Source organism: Eublepharis macularius, chromosome 12, assembly GCF_028583425.1.
Source record: "Eublepharis macularius isolate TG4126 chromosome 12, MPM_Emac_v1.0, whole genome shotgun sequence".
Taxonomy (NCBI): domain Eukaryota; kingdom Metazoa; phylum Chordata; class Lepidosauria; order Squamata; family Eublepharidae; genus Eublepharis; species Eublepharis macularius.
In genome coordinates, this window is record NC_072801.1 from 63,479,798 (window position 1) to 63,503,072 (window position 23,275).

Here is a 23,275-nt window from a genome sequence, read left to right on the forward strand (position 1 = left end):
CGTTGACTGACAGCAATGTGATAATCTTGTTACAGACAATGCTACAATAGCCTTTCCCATTTCAACAGGATGCAATTCATTTCTCACAACTGAGAAATACTTCATGAATCTTTGTGTCAATAGAAAAGCTGCTCTTAACAAAGAAAAAGCCCAAATACAGTATTTTAAAATACCTGATTTATTGCATTATTTCACTCTATCAAGGATTCAGACAGTCCCCCCCAACAGTGACTCAAGATGGGTTTAATCTGATTCACAGCTCAGAAATCCCTCTTATAGTTGGGTTTGCATCAGAACTGCAATATTTCAAGTGTTGGGTAACCCATGGGCTTAGAACAGGAAGGACAATTATCCAGGACACCTGGGTTTTCTGGAACAGGCCTGAGGGAGTGGCATAGGCCATACCTACTTAGATTTGCCCTCGCTTGTCTCTGGGCAGAGGATAGCACAGGCCAGCCATGCAACACAGCATGGTACAGAGGCAGAGAAGGAAAGCACTGGTCAGCAGGAGACGCTGGCTGCAGAGAGCACGATCTGCCTGGGAGTGAAAGGAGTGCAACAGTGAATAGTCCTCCTCCGGTGATCAGCTAGAGAAGGGTGAGGTTCTAACTCCCGATACACCCCAATACATCATGACTTACCTGGTCCAGCATGCTGGACAGGGCAGGATTAGCCTGGTAATGTGATTGGTAGCAAAGGCCTGGTTCTTCCAGATGTGTGTCTTGCTCCTCCATCACACATTTAGGTGGCTGTCTGGGGAAGAAAACTGAATTGTTGTATCTATTGGCCAATACCACCTTGCAATTCAAGCTTCTTGCCCTGGGGCCTACCTGGTTTTGGGGAGAAGGGACAAAGGTGCGATGATACTAAGGCAGCTCTCATGGGATAGTGAGTTCATGATGGCTATCAAAAAGTGGATTGGCTCCTGGGCATCTGGACCTGTGGGTGGAATTGATAGAAAGGAAGGTCAAGGGCAAAGGGGGTGGGGAAGAGAGAAAAGGAATGAAGATAGTTCAATCTGTCAAAAGTGGAAGATAACTCACCCTTGAGACCCAACCTTGTCCCCCTGACCGTCAGAGCCAGGTGTGTGCCATTGGGAGGATCTGTGCCATTCTGGTGCTCAAAGGTTAAGCCAACCAAAACAGAGACCGTTGTGCGGGAATCAGCAGCTGCGGAGGGAGGTAATGTTGATGTATCTTCGTGAGTCTTGTTTGGGATACAGAACATGAGGTGAGCCAGAGATGTTAGGAGCGAGTTCCAGTCCTTCAAGATAAGGGGAAAGGGTTGGAAATTGCCTCTTGGTTGCTTCTGCTCCTTTTTTCTCCTTTAGTAACTGCCTTTTTAAACAAAAACCTTCCTGTTTCAAATGATCTTTTTTCTTAAAATTGCCTTTCTGTTCTTAGCAGTGTAAATAGTGGAAGACGGCAACCATCAAGAAAAGCAGTGCTATAAAGCTGAACTTATGGATTTAAAGAGATCAGATTGCTAAAGTTCATGTGGTTTTTCCCAGCTTCCTCCAAGAGCCCTCTCTTCAAGGTCAGTTGCCTTTGAAAGAGAAAGTAATTTTACAGTGAATTTGTAAAAATAAAATATCCTCTCCAAATGAAAATAGCAGGAACTATGGTTCTCAAGAGCAAATCACCATATCCTCTCAAGTCCAGCTAACTTAGCCTAACTAGTGTCTTCTGCTACAAACATTGTACACAGCTCACTTATTTCTTAAATTTTTAAAATGGCTTTTTCCTAGATCACCCTCTATGTTTAGGAAAAGTATGCGTGTTCAGTCTGAGTAGTCAACCAATAAGCCCCAGAGCTTCAGCTTAATTAACCTTAATTAAACCTCCCTTAATTAACCTGCACTGGTAATGAGCTCAACTAAGAAAAAATGAAGACTGTACACTATTTCTTTTCCTCCACACCTCCTGAAGTCTTCCTTACCCCCAAGCCCAGTTCCATCCAAAGTCCTTCAGATCTTCATCCCCAGCTCACCTCTTTGACATCAGGGTTCCGAACATCATGGGACTGGATATAAACAGCAAAACTGGCAAAGGCGACAGCCAACGAAAGGAGGCAGAAGAAGAAGGTGACCAGAGGTGGGTGTCGCTCCAGACAAACACGCAGGGAGCCCAGCAGGGGGCAGATCACCATGGCAAGCCCTAAGGATGAGGGTGAGAAGGTTGCAGTATCAGACTGCCCAGAATTGGTGGAAGCTGAACCCTTTGTGGGTGAGACCACCCAGAAACCATGGGAAAGGAGAGATTGGTACTATGCATTTACTCCCCATTTACTTCCCTTTGCACTTGTATGGCACAGTCCATAAATATCTGTGGTGATCCAGAGGAAGGCTCTCTGTTGTCCATTGCAGAGGGGAAACTGGTAGGGCTCCCATAAGCTACCATCAAACCCAGATTTTTCTTGGATTTAGAGGAATGGGTGCTGACTTTAATCCAAGCCTCTACTACCAAGCTGCATGAGCTAGTGACAGGATAAAATGAAAAGCAAAGATTACCCCTTGCTTTGTCTTGCAGGTAGCCTGGTTTTGGAGCACGTGCAGAAAAAACCAATAGCCAGACTCGTTTCAGTCAAGCAGAGAACATATTTATTCGGGTGTTAAAAGGAGATGGAACAGGGTTTGGAAAGGGTACCTCTGAGGAACAAAGTAATCTTAACTAAGGGGCAATGCAAAAGAAAGTATAAAAACGCTGTATTGTAGGGAGGCAGTCTCAAATGCTTTGCATATGAGTTAGGGACCATATACTTCACTATGTTGCCTTACATACTATCTGTTGCTTTAAGTATGTGCTCCTATGTGCTACCTGTGCTTCAAGTATGATCCTACTGGGTTGTTATATGTTGTCTAATGTCAGTCCTAGAATTGCTTATGCTTTGTCTCACATTTCTTTAACTCTGTATTAGATTCTTGCTATGTCTTTGTAAATTTGTATTTATTTACTCTATGGTATTGTTTATGGAAATGTCCTTGATATTGACTGTACTAATCTCATGTAATCCACCTTGAGTCTCAGTGAGAAAGGCGGTCTATAAATGACATAAATAAATAAAATGATTGTATTGTCGAAGGCTTTCACGGCCGGAGAACAATGGTTGTTGTGGGTTTTCCGGGCTGTATTGCCGTGGTCTTGGCATTGTAGTTCCTGACGTTTCGCCAGCAGCTGTGGCTGGCATCTTCAGAGGTGTAGCACCTCTGAAGATGCCAGCCACAGCTGCTGGCGAAACGTCAGGAACTACAATGCCAAGACCATGGCAATACAGCCCGGAAAACCCACAACAACCAAATAAAATGATTCATAGAGTTGTCCTCTATGGTCCTAAACTTTGGCTTGGATCAAAGGTGAAATGCTAGTTTGAAGGCTCTGCACCCTCATAAACAAAGAATATTTCCTGCTTTTTATAATTTAGAACAGGCCCCCAACATGGTGCCCACCAACACCTTTCCTGGTGCTTACCAAGTGTTTCTAGAAAGTTGGTGGGGCCAGGTGAGGCTTTTGCCAAGCAGGTCTTCTGATAGGCCACTGGAGGTTTAATTGGATGCGCAAATTTTTAAAAACATTGCTTTGGCAGAAGCTGCTTCCACAGCACAAAAATCTTCACTATGTGACTGAAAGTAAGCTGTAGCAGCCATTTTCTGGCTAGCTCCATCTCCTGCAACAGCCATTCTGTAGCAGCCATTTTGTTGCTGCGCCCACCCCCCTATATCCGAATGTGCCCACAGGCTTAAAAAGGTTGGGGGGCCCTGATTTAGACTCACACCACCACCTTGTTCTGTTGGCTGAGTTTACTTCCTGTTTATTCTTTCCTGGGTGCAGTTCTTCTGCTCTGACTTGGGTTCTCCTTTCATCTACAGTGGTGGGGTGCTGTTCTAAACTTATCTCAAAAAAAGCAATCAAAGTTGGTTATCTGGTTCTAAGTCTGAGGTAATCACTGCACCCCAGCTGAGTTCTCTGTTTTGCTGAATGTTTTGGAATTTGGCTTATTTCAGAAACATGTAAAGAAAAAGTTTCTTTTTTGCAGAGGTCTTGGTTGGATGATCACAGAATGTTTCCTTAACTGTATATTCAAGAGACTCAGAAATGTGAAATGAAATGATGTCAAATATATTCATTCTATCTCATGTTTTCTCAGATTAGATTATTTTGAGGGGGAAATGGTAGTCCTCCAGTTGGGACTCTATCACTTGTGGTCAGCATTGCTCACTCTCCATGGCAGTTGTTTTATGGTGGTACCTCCATTTTGCACTCTCATTGGCTCCTTTCCCATCCCATATTCAGAGGAATACAGGGAAAGCAGTTTATTTTAAAAATCACTTTCATCATAGGAATTGTCTTGAAAGATCATATGTCAAAAATAAAGTTACAATTTATTCAAAATCATATTATTTTTATTTAAATGTGGATACAATCACTACAGAGGTAGTATTCACACTCAGTGAAATAACATGGGGAAATGAACTTGGGTTTTGTTTTGTTTTACAGAGGATTCTTTTCAAAATAAGAGCAATAAGCAGCCCTTATCTGGCACGCTTTCTTAGTTAGTCCAGCCTCTGATAATGGCACCCTTGGCCTGGCTGAGGCATTCTGGTTTTCAACTGCTGGAGGACTTTCCAATGGCTCCAGCAACTCATCACCTTTGATTTCACATATATTGTGTAGTATGCAGCAGGTAGCTATGACTACAGGAATGAGCTTCTCCCTCACATCTAGTCTCATTTGCAAGCATCTCCAGCGAGCTCTGAGGACTCCAAATGCTCTCTCCACACATACTCTGCATTTAGCTAGTCTCTCATTGAATTGCTCTTGTGCCGTAGTTTTGGGAGTGGGGTATGGCTTCATCAGCCAGGGACGAAGTGGGTAGGCAGCATCCCCAATTATGACAGGGGTCATTGAAACACCTTCCAAAACTGTTGTAGTTTGTGGCCCAAAGGTGCCATCATCCATACTGTTGAAAAAAGGTGAGTTGTGTAGGATGCGGGAGTCATGGGATCGTTCAGGAAAACCAACATAGATATCAGTGAAACGGGATTTACTGTCCACCAGTGCCTGCAGCACCATTGAGTAGAAGCCCTTACAATTAATGTAGGAATCAGCAGAAAACGGGGGACACAGGATGGAAATGTGCACTGCATCAATAGCGCCAAGGCAGTTGGGGAAGCCCATCTCCTTGAAACCTTCCATGATTTTCTGAGGATCTCCCAGCTCAATTGTTTGGGCAAGGAGCCTGCTGTTTATTTCCTCGCATACCTCTTCAAATATCGAGCAAGCAGACGAAATCCCAACACCAAAGAGTTCAGAAACAGTCTTATAACTATCATGGTGAGCTAGCTTCCAGATGGTCATTGCAACTCTTTTTTCAACGGGGATGTGGGACCTCATTCCAGTGTCTCGCCGCTGCAGAGCAGGGCGCAACTCCTCTGCAATATACATAAGAGTGGAGCGTGACATCCTGAACAAAGAAATCCAACACTTGTCATCCTGCTCTGAAGAGATCATCCGCTCCCACCACTCACTGCATCTTGGAAGCATCCAGTGAGACCGCTCAGACAAGGCCATCAGTTCATGCTCATAGTGGAGAGCAGGAGAAGACGAATACACCATGGTGACCACTGAGACAATAGCATTTCGATGAAGCCGCAGCAAGGCTCTCTTGCGGCGGACGCTAGCAGAGAGGATACGCCTCAGCACTGCAGCAGATCTGCGGAAGCGCCTCCGCTGCAGAATCCTAGCTATGGCAAAAATCACAGTGCGCCTGTTGAGCATCCATTGCTGCACTAGCAACTGGGAGGTTTGAATGCAGGCAGCAACAAGAGCCAAGCACTCCTGCTCCATTCTTTTTTTCCAGGTGCTTCTGAAGTTCACTGCAGGCTCAGGAGGAAGTGATGTCAGCGTGCTGCGAGAGGAAATCCTTCCCCTGCTACACCACTGGCCAAGGCAGGGATAACATCACCAGGCAGGGCTGACTAGTCCTTGCACTTCCGGCTGGAAAAGCACTGTTGAACTGAAGGGCAATAAATTGTAATTGGGTTTTTGCTCACTAACTGAAACATGTTTACATTTCAATGGTGAAGAGCTTTTTTCTTTTTTTCATTGAGCTGAGGGGGATGGGGTTGTACCATACTCAAGAAAACACCCAGCCACTTCAAAATCCTTAAGCATTCAAGGGGTTATCTGTGACTCTATCCAGTCACTTCATCTCAGCTTCTTTCTCGTATCCCGAAATCCTACATGCCGACTGTCCAATCACACACCTTTACTGCTCCCTTATTATTTGCCTGGCATCAGACCACACCCTTCTTCTCTCACCTGGCCTCCACCTTCTCAAGCTAGCATCTGTTAAAGTTCCACACAGCCTGGCACCTGGTATTTAAATTCCAAAGCTTGTTCTACACACGTATTGGAATGAGGTGGTAAAAATCCAAAGCTGTAGACTGTACCTCTTCAGAGGCTGAGTAGAGAATAAATACCATTTCTGAATGCTCCATTCTGTATTTTTAAACTTTCTACTGGTATAAAAGTAGCACAGCAAGGAGCAAGTGGGCTCAAAACTTTCTCCTTATGTTTTTAAAATACTGGAGAAACATTCAAACACAATCTGGTATATAAACTCTGAAGCAGTACATTCCACTGTCCAACCTTGGGATTCTACCACCTCATTCCACTGTTTGCATAGCTGCAGATGTTCTAGCTCACCTGGGGCCCATGTCCTGTGACTTGAAATCCAAATCTCAAGTTTATTGAGTTTGGCTATACAGTTATTCAATGGTAAAGAAAAAGCACTCTGCACAGGCCCAGAGAAACTTGCAACCAAACCCTCGTCCAGGCTCAATTTAACTCACACCAGTTCTCATAGGCCTTAATTCACCCCACTGTTCTGATGCAATGAAACCTGTTAAGGCCCCTCAGTACTATTCTCTTTCCCAAACTATTCAGATTAGTGAAACAGCAATAAACCGAACTGCAATCATAGCTGAATGAAAATTTAAAATCCTCTTTCCATGAAATGAGCAAAATCCTAAAATATCTTCAGTGGTTAAAGCCTGAGGAATCAAAGCAGTTCTTTTGACCTAGTAACCCAGATAATTCTGCTCGGGTACTCCTTCCCCACCCATAGCAATGCTGCCATTGATTTTTTTTCTTCCAAGGAGGGATGGGGGAAGAGAGGGAACATACAGAACTGACTCACATCTAAGAGTGTATTTCTTTTCTTCTTATGTTACAACTTCCAATAGGTTTGTAATAATAATAATAATAACAACAACATTCGATTTATATACCGCCCTTCAGGACAACTTAATGGCCACTCAGAGCGGTTTACAAAGTATGTCATTATTATCCCCACAACAAAACCCCCTGTGAGGTGGGTGGGGCTGAGAGAGCTCCAGAGAACTGTGACTAGCCCAAGGTCACCCAGCTGGCTCCAAGTGGAGGAGTGGGGAATCAAATCCGGCTCTCCAGATTAGAGTCCTGTGCTCTTAACCACTACACCAAACTGGCTGTCTCACCTTAGGGAGATAAAATCCTAAGTATCCTTACTTTAAAGCATATTCAATAGAACTCAGTGGTACTTGTTTTTGGTTGTACAATAACCCAGAGGGTACCAGTTTTAATGGACATCAGGGTTTCTACATGGGTTTCTCTAGGAGACACTTTGTCTTCTGATTCTCCCAGTATGGTAATACATAGGGAGCACGCAAGAAGAAAGGGAGACATTGTATCAGGCATCTGACGAAGAGAACTTGATTCTCGAAAGCTTATGCTACAATAAAATTGGTTAGTCTTAAAGGTGCTACTGGACTCTTTTTGATTGTATTTTGGAGGACAGAAAGATAGAAAGTTGGAGGGGACTTCTAGAAGCAGAGGTGCTGGCATTCTGCAACCTGGAAGTGCTGCGTTCTGACCTGAAGCCAAGTCCCCTAGTTTCAGATGTGTATGGGTCTGGCTATAGTTATCCAGAGAGAGACATGGACACTATGCCCATGCTCAGAAGCACTCTTTTTATCACTATAAAATTTAGATTTGGCATTCAAAACAGGTTTCAGGCAAGTTAAGCTCTCAGGAAGAAAAGATAAATTGGAATACACATGTACAAATGGCTAACTGTGATTCTACAGATATTTGTGAGTTACAACTTAGCTTTCAAATTTCCTTCTCAGCAAGCCCTCCTTGACTTGTTGACTGATGTCCTTTCCAGGGTGATGCAAAAAGCAAGATGAGAATTGTAAACCAGGTTGCTTGCAGAAAAGTGTTTAGAAATCAATAAAGAGGGCAGGTGGATTGGGCTGCTTTTTATTAATTTATATTTTTAAAAATTCTTAATGTAAATAATCAACAACAAAATCTAAAAATGAAGAAAGAGGGGAAGATCTCTAAATATGAGTTGGTGTACCACAGCAGCTGAGAGAGTCGTTATCTCCTAGGACCTAGTTCAAATGTCACTTCTGCTATGACACATCAGGTAGTTTTAGTCAAGACACGTTCTCTCAGCCTCTTCACCCCTTCCCATCTGCAACACGGGGACAATAATATTAGCCATCTTACAGAGCTGTTGTAACGGTGACAAGAAGATCATGTATATAAAACACCTTGAAAGTGCTATAGAAATGCCATTAAAAGCAGCTTGGGGATGCTCCTGGACTTCTTTGACCTTTGATAAACAGATGGCCAAGTGCATTTTTACCAACTTAGGCTGATCAGCAGACTGCAAATAATCCAGGAAGAAACTGATGTAGCTACCTTCACACATGCCTTGGTAGATCCAGACTAGGTTACTGTAATCCCTTCTACCTAGGGCTGTCTTTAAGGACAGTGAAGAAGCTTCAGTAGGAATGAAATGCAGCGGCTACAGTATCAACCAAAAGCCACTGTAACAAGCACCTTTAGCACCATCAAGTACCAGTTCCTATGTTGTTTCCAGACCCAATTCAAAGTGCTCATTTTGACCGTTTCATTCGCTTAATCACCTGGGTCAAAGGACCTGCAGGATCTTCTCCACTTGAAGGAACCAGGCAAGTTCTTTAAATTGTCTGGGAGTCACATGGTGGGACCCCTCCTTCCCTTCAGAAGTTATCAGTGGAAAGAACATCTTAGCTGCTCTTCCAAGACTGAAATTCCCACCCCTGGGAATGGCCGCCAGCTTCTTTACAGGCCTTCTGTAAAATGCTGAAGATCCACCCATCCCAGGAAGCACTTCATTGTGTATAACTGTGCTTTAGTCTCTGACTAAAATGTTAACATTGGATTGCTGTATCTTGGATTTCAGTTGCATGCCATTTTGCATGTTATTTAACAGAAAAGCAAGATACAACCCTTCTAAAGTAATTTTTAAAAGTTTAAATAAATGCACATTAATTTTGGCAAAAATAATTGATTTTGGAGCACGTGCTTTTCATGCATAAAGTCTAAGGTTCAGTCCCTCGACAAATCCTGCTAAAGGATTTCAGGAAACAGGGCTGGGGAACGTCCCCTGGCAGCAACAGTGGGGACCTACAGTTAATAAAAGGAGGCTGTACGAGGCTACATAGGCCAATTGTGTGTCTGTGCAACGTAACTTTTTACATTTCTTTTATCCAGGCGGCTAAATTCTTCCAAAACTAAACTCTTGAAAATTCTACCTCCACTGTTAAGAAAAAGGTAGATTGCGCTGCGTTTGAACAAAAAGGGATATGACGGGGTCTTTGCTTTCCACAAACTTTGCAAAACTGAATTATTGACGAGGGCTTTTCACTCAGAAGGGAAGGCTATTCTGTAATGAAGTGTTCTGAAAGAGATGCCTCAGTAAAGGGAGAGGGGCTAAAGAATTTACTACTGTCTGTTGCTCTAAGTATGATCCTATGGGGTAGTTTCTATGTTGTTTATATGTTAGACTAGCTTGTGCTCTGTTTCAGCATTTCTTCAACTGGTTTTAAATCTTTGCAAATTTGCATTTCTGTACCCTATCACATTGTTTATTGAAATGTCTAGGACATTGACTATAAAGACATACTGTAATTAGCCTTGAGTCTCGTCGAGAAAGGGGAACTATAAATAAATAAAATAAAAACAACCCTACATATGATTACTGAGATATGTGATTAATGCACCTTATTCCAAAGCGTGGATTGCAGCTATCTAAGTAGGGTAATACCCAAGCGAGAAATTGAGCCAGAAGGCCAAAAAAGGAAGCAAAAAACAAGATAAGAAAAGGGACGCAACACCATCTTACCTCTGCTCGTTCACCAGGCAGCTTGTAGCTACACGGCGTCTTCCTCCTCTGGGGGGACCCTTTCAAGGCCCCTGTCCCTTTAAGAAGACACGGAGCCTTACCATTTCCTTCTTTCCTAGGCAAGGCTGGTCGACTACGTACGACATGCGAGCGCGTGCGCAAACGACACCCTCGCCCCAACCCTCAACCTTTTCCGCTCTGAATTACACAGGCGCATTCTCTGCTGTTCTGCATCGCGCACGCGTCCCACTGGGACGACTACTGCTTCTTCCCCGCCCTAACGTTCCGGGTTCCTTTCGGGCAGGGCGCTAATTAGAGCGCGCGCGCGCGCGTTACCCAACGGCTTTTTGGCGCCGTGGAGAAAGCTTTCCCAAAAGTATAGAACGGTCGCTGAGCCGGAAGCTTCGAGAGCCATTTTCAGTGAGGGCAAAAGTACCCTTTTATGGAATCCTGGATTTGTCAGGGTGAAACGATCTTATTTCAGATTGATATCTGCTTCCATATTACAGGAGCCTAAGCTCACTTGGACGTACAGCAGGCTTTCTGCAAACTATGCAAAACTGAATTATTCAGGAGCGATTTTTACTCATTATGGGGCTGTGTCATTAAAAAATAGCTCAGAGAGATGTAGAGATGCTCCTGGTAGGAAGTTTCCACGTTGCTAAAGTTGCCATGTTAATTAGTTATGCTTTGTTTCAAAAAGGTTTCATCTGTTTCGGCTTTTTGCTTGTTTTCAAATTTTCCACTGCTACCCTATTGTACCTGTTCATTGAATGCCCTGTTGATCATAGTAGACTTTGTTCAGTGAACGTCCTAGCTCTTGTTTACATTGTATTCATTTGCACTGGGTCTCGGTGAGAGAGGCGGACTAGCAATAGATCAAGTGGTATCTTAGTGTATCTGTAGCAGCAGAAAAGAGCAAGAGTCCAGTGGCACCTATAAGACAAACATTTCTGGTAGGCTATGAGCTTTCATGAGCTGCTTCTCACTTCTTCAGATACTGTTACTATTTTCTACTGCTATAAATAATTTTTGAGCAAGGACTCCCAGTTACCACAATTCCCACCCCTTGCCCTGCTGCCTCCCCACCCCCATCTCAATACATTTGGCTTCTTTTTCCGAGCACTGCTGCTCAAGTGATGTCCTTTTTTCCTAAGCACATTGTATAGCTTGGGCCACTTCTGTTACTTTGTTTTTTGTGGTAAAAAGACCAGCCCTAATAGTGAAACAAAACAGATCCAGGTTTGTATAGAGAAGGACCACCACAGACAGGCTGGCCAGCCAAGAGCTTAAACGGAGGGCTTTCCCTATTGTTTGTAACGAACACAACTTATTTATAATACATCTGTGCCACTTCTTTTAGAGTCCTGTTCGAGGTCGCTTACAATTAAAAACCACTGTACAAAACACAAGCCAATACACACAACCAACACAAAAACTCTCCATAAAACAGAGCGGACCATTAAAGAGCTCAGATAAAACCCCTAATTAAAAGCTTGGATAAAAAGATGTGTTTTGTCCTGTTATCTGAAAGAAATTTAAACTAGATGACATACAAGCCTCAAGGGGAACGGCGTTCCAGAGGGGTGCCACCACAGAAAATGCCCTCACTCTAGTCACCATCCACTTTGCCTCTGAAGGCAGGGGCAGAAAGAGCAGGACTTGAGAGGCAGATTTTAACTGTCAGACTGGATAGTATGGGAGGAGACATTCCTTCAAGTACCCTGGCCAGGAAACATTTAGGACCTTAAATATAAGAGCCAGCACTTTGAATTGTACCCAAAAACAGATGGTTGCAAATCTTTCAGCGATATTATCCCTGTAACCAATACCTGACAGTAGCCTGGCCACCGCATTTTGGACCAATTGAAATTTCGGAACCATTTTCAAAAGCAACCACACACAGAACATGTTACAGTAATCTGACCTGAATGTGATCGGAGCATGGATCTCTGTGGCCAGATCACATTTTTCAACAAACAGCCATAGCTGGTGAACCAACTGGAGCTGATAAAAGGCATATGCCACAGAGGTGACCTGAGCCTCTAACCATAAGCCAGGACCTAATAGCACCCACGATCTACAAAACTGCTCCTTCAGGGGGAACGCAACTCCCCACAGGACAGGCTGGCTCCACAGTCCATGAACAGCTTCTTCACTGACATTACAATTTTGTCTGGGTTGAGCTAGCGTATTGGCCCTTATCCATCCCATTTCTCCAAGCACCTTGTCAGGACTTCCACAGACCCACACCTGGCTTAACAGTTAAGGAGAAATAGAGCAGGGTGTCATCTGGATATTGATGGCAACTTCAAATCCCTGGAAGACCTTATCAAGCAGTTTCATTTAGATGGTAAATAGCATGAGGGGCAAGATAGAACTCTGTAGGATCCCACAGTATAAATGCCACAGGGCTGAGCAGGTGCCCTAGCGCCACCTTCTGGAACCAGTTGGTCAAAAAAAGAGCAGAACAACCAAAGGTCAGTGTCCCTCACACCCAGCCGGGACAGTCTCTTCACAAAACCAGTCAATGGTACTGGAAGTTGCTGAGAGGTCCAGGAGAATCAACAGGGACATACTCTCCGTCATTCTCCCAGCAAGCGTCATCAATCAGGGAGACCAAGACCACTTCAATCCTCAAACCAGACCTGAATCCAGATTGAAATGGGTCTCGATAATTATTCCTCTCCAAAATTGCCCAAAGCTATGTAGCCACCTCCCACTCAAGCACCTTGCCCAAGTATGAAATATTAGACACTGGATAGTAGTTTTGGACAATTCCGGCCCCAGTAATGCTTAGAGATCATTCTTACTAAAGAACCCTCCCTCAGCCCAACAAAGTACCAATCTTTCACTATCAGCATTGTCTTGGCTAGCCTTCCCCACCAGGATACAGCAAGTTTTGTTTATTCCCTTGCATGAACCAACACAGACACACCCAGTATCAACTGACTGTTCTTATTGTAGCAATTGACTGCCTGTACCAACTCGCAAATTTTTATTTTAAAAATCATATGCTTTTAAAGAGAGAAAATCCAACAGGCTGTTTAGTATCTCCCTGCCCCCCATATTTTTATTACCTGACACACCAACATAGCCATGTTTTTTTCAGCACTTGGGCCAAAAGGCCCCGTATTGCTGTTCTAGGTAATCCAGATGGCTGCTGGGTTGTGAATGTGTATCTCCGAAAGAATCATTAAAGGAAAATCCACACTAGCTTCTCCCTTCACTAGGAAGGCAGAGGCACACTTTTAAAGAAAGGAAAATTTTGCCCAGGCAGATGCAAAACAGCCTTCCACTATCTAGCAGTAATTACATGTTCAGATAGCATGTTTTATAAATTAAATATTTTTTCTTCCCTCTAGGGAGAAGCGACTTCTTTCTCTGCTTTCAAAAATTCCTAAGCTTTTCACCTGTCTCTTTTTTCACTTTCTCCAAAACTCTTTCATCCCCAGCCTCACCACCATCATTCTCTGTCACAATCACCCCAGAGTGGCATTGGGTAAAAAACAAAACACACAAACAAAGAGAAATGAATTTAAATAAATTCTTTTTTTTTTGCGCCTTTATTTTCAGGGGAATCCAGAGAAATTAAAAACCATGTGAAGAAATTAAAAACCAGAGCATTAAATCAGAGGGGGTAAGGAGGGTGAGACATCAGCCCCATCCAGGACAATTTGGGCTATTACAGCATTAGAACGAGGGAGGGAGGAAGGGAGGCAGGTGGCACAGCTTCCCCTTGCAAGATGTTTGAGCTTCTCCAGTCTTCATGGGGTGGGGTGGGGGGTGGGTGCCTTGCCTCTCCCCATGTGCCCCCCTAGATTTTAGCGGTGTTTCCCCAAGGAATCCTTGGTGTTAACCCTTCCCATCCAAGGTGTCCGTATAGACCGTCACTTTGCTAGGAGCTGTACAGAGGAAAAAAGAATAAAAAGTGAGAATGCAGAGGAACAGAGAGCTGGGAGCTAGGTAGCACACGTTCCAGTGCTTATTCTCACCCCTCCACCACCACGCCTATACTGTACTAGACAGCTGCTGTAGCACAGTGGTTGGGATGCAAATAAGCACTCTGCTGGTTTGAATCCCATTACTGTCATGAGCTCAGTAGGTGGCTGGGGTAAGCCACTCCTTTCAGCCCCAGCTGTATTGTGGGGATAACAACACTGAGTGGGTCACTAATCTGTCTAGAAGAGTGGTATATAAGCACAGTTACTGGTGTTGTTATAATAAAATGGGCAAACAACTCCCATGTTGCCTCCCTGGACACAGTTCTCCCATGGCTTGGCTGAATTAACTTAGAGCAGCCTCATCCTCTTCATTTCCCCACTCCAAAACTATATAGTTGTACTAGTAGTTCCAGGTCTCCTGCTGTACAGTTTCTGCATATTCTCATACTACAGAAAACTGAATAGCCCCTGCCCCTCAATTCCCTCTGAACCCACTATTGCAGAAACCTCAAGTAGCTCGGACTAATATCTGTACTCTTGGGGTTTTCTCTGCTGTAGGGTTGTTGGGTCAGTGGAAGTATTTTACTAGACAGTCCAGTCCACTGAAAGCTGATCAGCTAGCATGACCTACCAGTAAAGGATCTACAGTTATGGAGCATATTGTATCCATGTTATGCTGGGGAATTATATACAAAGGCCAAAGGAAAGAAATAACATTAAATCAGCATATCAAAACTTAAGAAAACTATTTTATTTACAAAAGCAACATGACTTTTTAGAAACACATAGGTAACTAGATGAAATTGCTTGGTGGATGGATACAATTGGTTATTCTAATTCTAGGACTCCCGCGAACAGCTCTCCAAGTTCACTGAACTGGACCCCCTGCAAATCCTAAGACCTCCTTAACTGAAACTATAGGGGCCATAATTCAAGAGGGTACATGTACAAGTCACAGGTTCAATTTCCAACACCTCCAGTTAAGATTTAATAAACCCGTGTATGACATATCCTAACCCCCTAAACAGAGTTTGAAATCTGCAGTTAACTGGGAGAGTAATCACATTTGATTTGAGATTCCTTACCTTGACTGTGTAGCTCCCATATATGAGTCCATTCTGTATTAGGAAGAGAGAGGAATGAGGGAAATTAGAAGGCAAGCATTGATGCCAAAGTAAGCCCCAGAACCCACCCCATCCAATCCCACACCTAGTTTAGGCAGCTCACTCCATAGAAGTCCCTAAATTCCAACGGCTCTCAGACTTGGGATTCAGATTCTAATTCCTGTGCACCCCAAGAGAGGAAAAAATTCTTTCAAATGCTTTCACTGAACCTGCCTAATAGTGGGTGTGGGGAATTTGTGCTGTCAGCAGAAAAAAGGGAAACTATAGAATTTGACACCCATTTCATCCAGTCCAGGAGTAGTATATTAGCTGCACATGATGAAGAATCAGCTGCAAACCCCAAAAAGCTGACACTTCAGTCTTGCTAGTTTCTAGGCATCCCCAGGCTTTTTCACATATCAAGCAATGAAAAGTTGAGGAATGCAAAGGGTGAAATACTTAGCACTCATCCTTTAACTCCCTACAAGTCCTTACACATAGCCAGAACTATCCTAGGTGTCATCTCTTCCATTCATTGTAACAAGCACTATTCTAACCCCTGGAATATTCCTGCCACTCCCATCTCACACAATTCCATACTACTCTTCCCCCCAAAATTTCCACATTCCATTCACTCTCTACTCCTGCCCTCAAATTTATATATCCATTCTTCCCCCTCCTAGATTGCAACATCAATATCTTTCCTCCAGCTTACCTTCCAGGTGATAATTTCTTGCAGCCTGCCAGTCATTTGCTTCCATTTTCTCCCAGCATGCTCCAGTATCTGCATCTTCCACATCTTTTTCTGGTGCTGTCCCACCACCCCCTCCATGGCCAGCTCCTGGCTCATTGATAAAGGATAAGCCCCACTCATTCTGAAAAATAGCTCCCAGGTGCTGTTGCCGACTACTGTCGGATGGTGGGGGGCTGCTTGGGGGAGGCGCCAGGACACAGTTGGGGAGGCTATTGGTGGTGCGGACAGCTGAGGCGGGAACATGGCAGGCTTTCCCAGGTTGATCCAAGTTCTCTTTCAGCTTGCTAGCATAAGAGATCTTAGGAATGATCCGGGCGCTGCTGCTATCGACTGGGAAAGCAGGAAGGGGCCGGAAAAGGGACCATGTTTCCTTCCCGGAATCCTCAACGGCTGCATTGGTGGCATTTGATGTAACGGCTGGCTTCTCACCAACTTTGACGGTGCTATCTCGTTCTGATTCCGGAGAGGATGATGGAGAGGGTGGGTCAGAATAGCCACGGCGCCGGTGTTGCCATCGCCCATTAGAAATGCCTTCAGGAGCACAGTGGTGGCCATTGGTGCTGGGCCCCCATTCCTTGCGCTCAGAGGGGCTGCCTCGGTATGTTTTGCGGTAGGCAGAAGTATGGAAGGGCCGCCCGTGGTAGAAGCGATGGGGATAACGGTGGACGTGGTGGGTGGTTGGAGGATCCCGCTCAGACAACTGAAGGTTACGGATGTTAAGGCTGTTAGAAGGGCTCAAGGGAACACTGGGCTCATCAGCAATCTCTGAGGATGCAGTATAGCCATTGGACTCCCAGGAACCTAGAGAGGAACGATTGTGATGTGAACTCAATGTCTGTATTGATGGCGGATATAAAGCATGGTTGGTTGTTGCTCCCCAATACATTATAAAAGGTTTCCCTCCTCCCTTTTGAAATTTATACTGTAAACCCACAAGGCTGGGATCTGGCACTTAAAGGACAGCTTGTGTTAGTTTGTACATGTATAGCATGATTTTGGTGCATAATTTATCATCATCATATTTGATCCTTCCTGTAATAACAACAAAACAAGGTAGACTGCTTGACTAGCATTTGAGGGCTGTGTAAGAAAACTGGGGATAAGCCAGGCACCAGAATACCTAAACAATGAATGCTGGCACCTAAAAAAGTTCTTTTAAAGATGGGAATACGTATGCATTTCTTCCCATCCCTGGGAACATAGATTAAAAATAAGTCAAGCGTGCAGCAATTACAGCCATGCATCCAGAAAGATCCCCCTCTTTCACCAGCCCAAATGTTCTTGTCAAGCGTTTTAAACAAAAGTCTTTAGTGCTACCAGCTCTCAGGGCTCTAAAACAGTGATTCAAACAAGAACTACAGGGTCACTTTTACACAATTTGCCACGGTAATTAGGCTTTCCGAATGTCATGATTTTTTTCAGTGTCCCTCTGACACTGGCGTAGAAAAACCATCAGAACTGAAGAGACTGTTCCTAACAAAAGGAAGTAATCTGTGGGCCATGCATCAAAGGTGTATAAGGGAAAGAATTAGGAGGTGCATGGTTTTTCTAGCACTGAGGCCCAGCTACCTCTGGGAGTGAAACACACACAAACAACATGACAGAAGGGGAAGAGGGGAAACCCCAGTCCCAAATTCACCTTCTCTGGAGCCCTGGCTTGGCCTGTAGCCCAGCTCTGCTCCAGTCCCTGCATGACAGAAAGAAGGTTTCACTTAATAGTGACAGGCATTAAGGACAGATATACATTACAGTGGGCAGCAGCTCAAACTGGAGCCACAGAACAAGACTTGCCTCAGTGAGAAACAGAAACTGACGCTCTGGGACCAAGGAAGAGAATAGGACCATGGACCGCTGGATTTTGTGGAATGGTTAGGGGGCAAGTTAATAAGGGGAGGGCTTTCCAAACTAGGCTGTCTGATTGTACCAGAGTGTAAGATTTGCAGCATGGCAAATCCGTTTCAAATACAGACACTAAGTGAAAAATGAGTGTGCTCTAGTAGTGCATTTCTATTTCCCAAGAAAGGGAGAGGGGCACATCTTACTAGACCAGGGGAACAGGGGAATGGAGATGGACGCCAGAACTCTGAGATCTCTATGGTAAAGCCAATCTTTTTTTTTAAAAAATCAAATTTTTATCAACTGATGGAGAACTATTAGAATCTGAATGCCCATGCACCTAGATTTATTTCTACTTGGCCAGAGATCAAAGCAGTTACCTGTCCGGATGCGGCTGCTGAGGTTGTGGCATTTCTCCTTCTTCCCCCCCAGAAGTCGCAGCTCTTCCTCAGGGTTGCGGTTCTCATCCATGCCCAACTCCTCTTTCTGCATGGTCTACGGCTAGTCTTGGATGCAGGCAGCCAACAACACAGCAGCCTCAAGGATGTGAGCGATGTTCCTTAACAACCCAAGGCCCGACTATACAGCGCTGCCCCAAACCTCTCTCTGTTTAGAGACGGCCGTTACTCTATCTCCCTAAAAACTAGTGGCTCGTTCCTAGAAGTGGCAATACCAGATCTAAACACACACCCAGCCACAAAAAAAAAGGCAGCTCCGCTCCAGAGATTTGTCTCAGGCCTGCCTCAAGAAGCCTTGCCCCCACACCTTGCAGGAAGGAAGCGAAATGCCTAGTGCCGGTTTGGAGACTCCTTCTCCCTCGCCGGTTCTTAAGCTTCGGTGACCTAAAGTAACCCCCAACAGATGTGCCTATTATATGAAGCGAGCAAAAATCAAATTAATAGCTGCTCCTCTAGCCTGCCTTCCGGCGCCTGCCTTCCCTCCACGCACCCCCTCCCCTCAGCACAGCTTCCACCGATCCAATCCGAAATGCCTCCGCCCACGCCCAGAGGGACCTCCTCCCCTCCAGCCGAACCCGAATGCCGCCCGGGGCCCTTCCTGGCGCCCCCCAGCCGAGATCCTCTAAGGGCCTTCCAGAAGCCCCAGTTCGAGCCTTCGCCTCCCTCGCTGACGCCCCTCCCGGCCTTCGCAGCCCTTCGGCTCCTCCCGGCTCAGCCCCGCCGCCCCTCCACGCGACTCCGGGGAGGCCCTCGGCGAAAGCGCCGGTCCCGAGCAAGGCCCTGAAGGGAGGCAGCGGCTACCTTCCGCCCTCGGCCCCAAGCGCGCCTCTAGTCCCTGGCCGGCCGCCCACCCGCCGCACTGCGCCCGCCTCGGCTCCGATCTGGCGCCCTCCGTCCGCCGCTCTCAGGCCCAGGCTGCCCCGAAGCCCGCCCGGCACATTCACCCAACCAGCCCCCGCCACGTGACCGATCCCCCCTTCGGCCTCCTCGGGTCATGTGACCGGTAAGAGCGGCGGCTTCCGGGGAGGTAACCCTCGCACGTGACCTCACGTCTACCACGTGACCTCGCCATTACCATGTGACCTGAGATCGCGTCCACTCGGTCGCCTCACCCCTCCCATCCCGAGGCGGGCAGGGTTGGCTCGGTTGCTTTGCGGGAAGAGGCGGGGAGTGGATTTTGAAATTATTTCCTTTCAACGCTTTAAGAGGGGGGAGAGCGATGTTCTGTTTATTTATTTTCGTTATTTATAGTCCTTCCTCTTACTGAGACGCAGTGTGAGTCAGTACAGGCCATTTCAAAGACATTTCAAGAAACAATGGAATAGGGTATAGAACTGCAAATTTGCAACTCGCGGCAATCCAATAGAGTTGAACAAATGCCGAAACAGCATAAAACTGCTGATTACATTCTATTTTCACTTGCACTGTGTAACCCTCTTTGCATTTCAATGAAAGGCGGACTATAAATAATGATAACTACTTGGGAGTAAGTCTGGGGTTTTACTTTGCTAACAAATTAGAAACAATGGAAACCCCCCTCCCCCTTCATAGGGGCATTGGATTCTTCTCTCAGCATCTGAGGAAGGGAGCTTTGACTTTGGAAAGCTCATACTATAAACCTTGGAAATTTAGTTGGTCTTTGTGCTGTTGGACCTGAATCTTGCTCTTCTCACTACAGATACTGATTGTCTGCTTTTCACACTCCAACTCTATCAAGCAAGAGTCCAGTAGCACCTATATAACAAAATTTGTGGTAGGGCATGAGCTTTTGTGAGTCACAGCTCATTTCTTCAGATTCTTCAGTGAGCTGTGACTCAGGAAAGCTCATACGTAGCCAAAAATGTTGTTAGTCTTACAGGTGTTACTGGATTCTTGCTCTTTTCTACTGCTACAAACATGACCACCCATCTTGATCTATCAAGCTAATTACAGTATAATACCTTATACCCTTACTTTAAGTAACGTTCCCACCTTCTGGCTGGATAAAACTTTACATATTTCTACTTCTACATGTATCTGAAGAAAAGGAGCTTTGACTCAAAAACACACCCTTGGAATTTAGTTGGTCTTGAAGGTGCTACTGGACTAGAATGTAACACTTTAAGGAGGAATGGATATGCTGTATATTGCCCCCTGTATTTTTACTTGAGAGTAAGGACTTAGTGGGATTTTCCTTTGCTAACAAAAACCAGTAATGTAGATTTAAATACAGTAGCCCTTCGATGCAAACAACAATAAAAAAGCTTAAAACTATAAAAGCAGCACAATCATGCCTAATAGGCAGCCAATATAAAGGACCGTGCAAGAGTTTACACTGCCTTGGAGAGATTCTGGAGAGAGGATTTACAAATTGTTTATCCTTCCCCAGTTGGTCACAACAGCACCTAAAACTTGTAAACTGGCATCAAATAATAAAGCTGGCAGCTTGTGCTAATCACAGAGGTGGCAAAACAAGCAGGAATTTCTGAATGTTCAGAGGATCCTCCAGAAACGCAAACAAAAAAGTCAGTTGTGGAGAGCAGTTTAATGTCAAATTCAGGGAGAGGAGGAGGAGAATTGAGGGGCTTGAGGAAGGCCTTTCCCCTAAGACTACACAGCAAAGGAGATTTGGGTCAATTTTCCAGTGACTTCTCTGCGATTCCTGATACCCCCTCCCAACAGGTAAAGACTAACAATAAATGCCATTTTTATTTATTTACGTTATTTATAGTACGCCTTTCTCGCTGAAACTCAAGGCAGGTTACACAGTGGGACTCAGTACAGACAATATCAAAGACATTTCAATAAATATGTAGTGGGTATATATACAAATTTGCAAAGATTTTAAAAACCAGCAGAAGTCCAATACAGAGCTAAAGAAATGCTGAAACAGAGCATAAGCAATTATATGATAGACACATGAAACAACATAGGAACTACCCAGTAGGTTCATAGTTATAGCAACGGTAGTGAAGTCTATGGTCCCTCAATATTTACAGCCATAGTAATAAGAGTCTGTGGTCCCTCCTTATCCCTTTACTAATGGGTTCTGATGGCTGTCTTGAGACCACTTTCTTCCTCGGCAGCCCTCCTATTTGAGTAAAAGTCCTCTTGAATAATCCAGTTTTGCATCATTTGCAGAAGGCCAGGAGAGTGCAAGCTTTCCTAACCTCCTCAGGTAGACCATTCCATAAAGTAGGGGTCACCAGAGAGAATGTAAATATATGGGCAACTGTTGATTTTGCCCATGTGCACATGCAGAAGTTCCTTGTGATAAGTGAAGCTGCCACGGTAGAATACAGGGAGAGAGCCCATCCCATACGTATGAGGACCAAGGTTGTGAAGAGCTTTGTAGGTGACTGGGGTCGGTAACTGATGGGTAGCCAATGGAGTGACTGTAGAATGGGAGTAATATTCATGGTCCTCCGAGCTCCCAATAATAGCTAAGCTGCAGCATTCTGCACTAATTGGAGTTTCTGAGTTAACTTAGAGGGGAGACCTATGTACAGTGCATTATAGTCAAATCTTGAAGTTACCATGGGGCATGGATCCAGGCGGCCAGATTGACCATGTTGAAGCTAGGTGAGTTTTTGGAAAGCATTTTTTGTAGCTGCCTTCATTTGTTTTCTAGTAGTAACACTGGATCCAGTATAACCCCTAGCCTCTTAACTGAGTCTGCAAGGGTCAGATGAACTTCTTCAAAGTGGGGAGTACAATGTCTTTCAACACGTCTGCCTTCTCAACCAACATCACTGCCGTCTTGTCTGGGTGCAGGTGGTTCATGACTCTTGTGTTCAGTATATATAAAATGCACAACAACAAAATCTGTGACAGAAAGGAAGTGCAGAAACAGCTCTTGAAGGCTTCTAGCAGCAGCAGGAGAGCCAATGTGCTGCAGTGGTTAGAGTGGTGAGAAACCCAGTTTCAAATCCTAGTTAACCACGAAGCTCACTAGGTGACTTCAAACATATCATTCGCCGTCCGCCTAACCTACTTCATAGAGTCCTTATAAGGATAAAATGGAAGGAGAACCATATATGCCACCTTGAGCTCTTTCAAGGAGAAGCAGGATAAAAATGGAATAAACTCAACATGAGGGACTAGAAGCAGAGGAGAGACAGGGTAACAATGCCTCCAAGACAAGGGTTTTGTACACCAATGAGACTGCTCCAGAACACATGCCTGAAAGGTAAGCATTATTGGGCATGTCTCACATTCATATGGGTGTTTGTGCTCCATGACAAGAACCTATAGCAGTGTGCTTCAGCCATTTCTCCCTTCCAAAACATCAAAGCCTTCCAAGCCACCAAAACACACCAAACTACAGTGCTCTAATCACCACATATCAACCCCTAAATCCTGCCCTATAGTCTTCTCAAGATAATGTATTCTCATTTCTTTGCCAAGTCCCCCAGTTAGGAGATCAAGTGCTGCATGAGCACTCCTCTTCCAACATCAAGACTTTCATTCCCACCACTATGAAGAAGTCAGGATGCCTTGTTGAAATGCATTCTATTCTACTGTGAAATATCAGCAGTCAATGACAAGATAAAACCAGATGTGCCCCAACTGGAACATTAGACTTTCTACAATTCTTTACTTGTTATTCATACAGTGCTTCCTACATCTCTCCACCCCCCACCCCCCCCGATCTGTATACATTTCCACTGTATTTCATGGGATCTAAAGTGTGTGTATGGGGGTGGGGGGGGCATAGCTCTACTGATACAACAGCACATCAAGAAAGGCAGAAGTGGAGAAAAAACAACCATCTAACTCTCTTTGAGCAGAGGTCTGCATTTTCTAGACCCTAAAGAAGGAAGTAGGCCCACAGGGTCCCCGTTTCCCTTCTCCTGAAAGGCCATGGAAAAAGCTGAGAAAGGGTAGCTGTCAAGCTTCTGTAGGGCAGGATTTGGCACATGCACTTCTTCTAGGATTTGTAATTGGCTTCTAGCAGCCAGGGTCAGAGGAAAGGATGGTCTGGCC

The 23,275-nt window shown here is 44.8% G+C and overlaps 3 protein-coding genes across 6 annotated transcripts; all 3 read right to left on the reverse strand.

The window, feature by feature from the left end:
• Window positions 1–170: 170 nt before the first annotated feature.
• Window positions 171–10,413, reverse strand: TMEM219 (transmembrane protein 219). Of its 3 annotated transcripts, none has more exons than XM_054992248.1 (7): window positions 10,216–10,413; window positions 5,259–5,428; window positions 1,990–2,156; window positions 1,044–1,263; window positions 831–939; window positions 642–753; window positions 171–538 (listed from the first exon to the last, which is right to left on the reverse strand). In XM_054992248.1, exons 3-7 carry the CDS (start codon window positions 2,146–2,148, stop codon window positions 410–412), a joined length of 729 nt encoding a protein of 242 aa, XP_054848223.1. In that variant the 5' UTR covers window positions 2,149–2,156; window positions 5,259–5,428; window positions 10,216–10,413; the 3' UTR covers window positions 171–409. The 3 variants fall into 3 exon arrangements, with proteins under 3 accessions (XP_054848223.1, XP_054848222.1, XP_054848221.1); XM_054992247.1 differs by having other exon boundaries at window positions 5,259–6,012; XM_054992246.1 differs by lacking the exon at window positions 5,259–5,428 and having other exon boundaries at window positions 10,216–10,412.
• On the reverse strand, window positions 4,488–5,843 carry LOC129339540 (uncharacterized). Its single transcript, XM_054994121.1, has one exon. It carries the CDS (start codon window positions 5,841–5,843, stop codon window positions 4,488–4,490), a length of 1,356 nt encoding a protein of 451 aa, XP_054850096.1.
• A 3,365-nt stretch (window positions 10,414–13,778) lies between the features above and the next one.
• On the reverse strand, window positions 13,779–19,263 carry LOC129340715 (uncharacterized). 2 transcript variants are annotated; one of them, XM_054995664.1, is made up of 5 exons: window positions 18,233–19,263; window positions 17,656–17,703; window positions 15,978–16,817; window positions 15,245–15,277; window positions 13,779–14,120 (listed from the first exon to the last, which is right to left on the reverse strand). In XM_054995664.1, exons 1-5 carry the CDS (start codon window positions 18,342–18,344, stop codon window positions 14,071–14,073), a joined length of 1,083 nt encoding a protein of 360 aa, XP_054851639.1. In that variant the 5' UTR covers window positions 18,345–19,263; the 3' UTR covers window positions 13,779–14,070. The 2 variants fall into 2 exon arrangements, with proteins under 2 accessions (XP_054851639.1, XP_054851640.1); XM_054995665.1 differs by lacking the exon at window positions 17,656–17,703.
• Window positions 19,264–23,275: the final 4,012 nt, after the last annotated feature.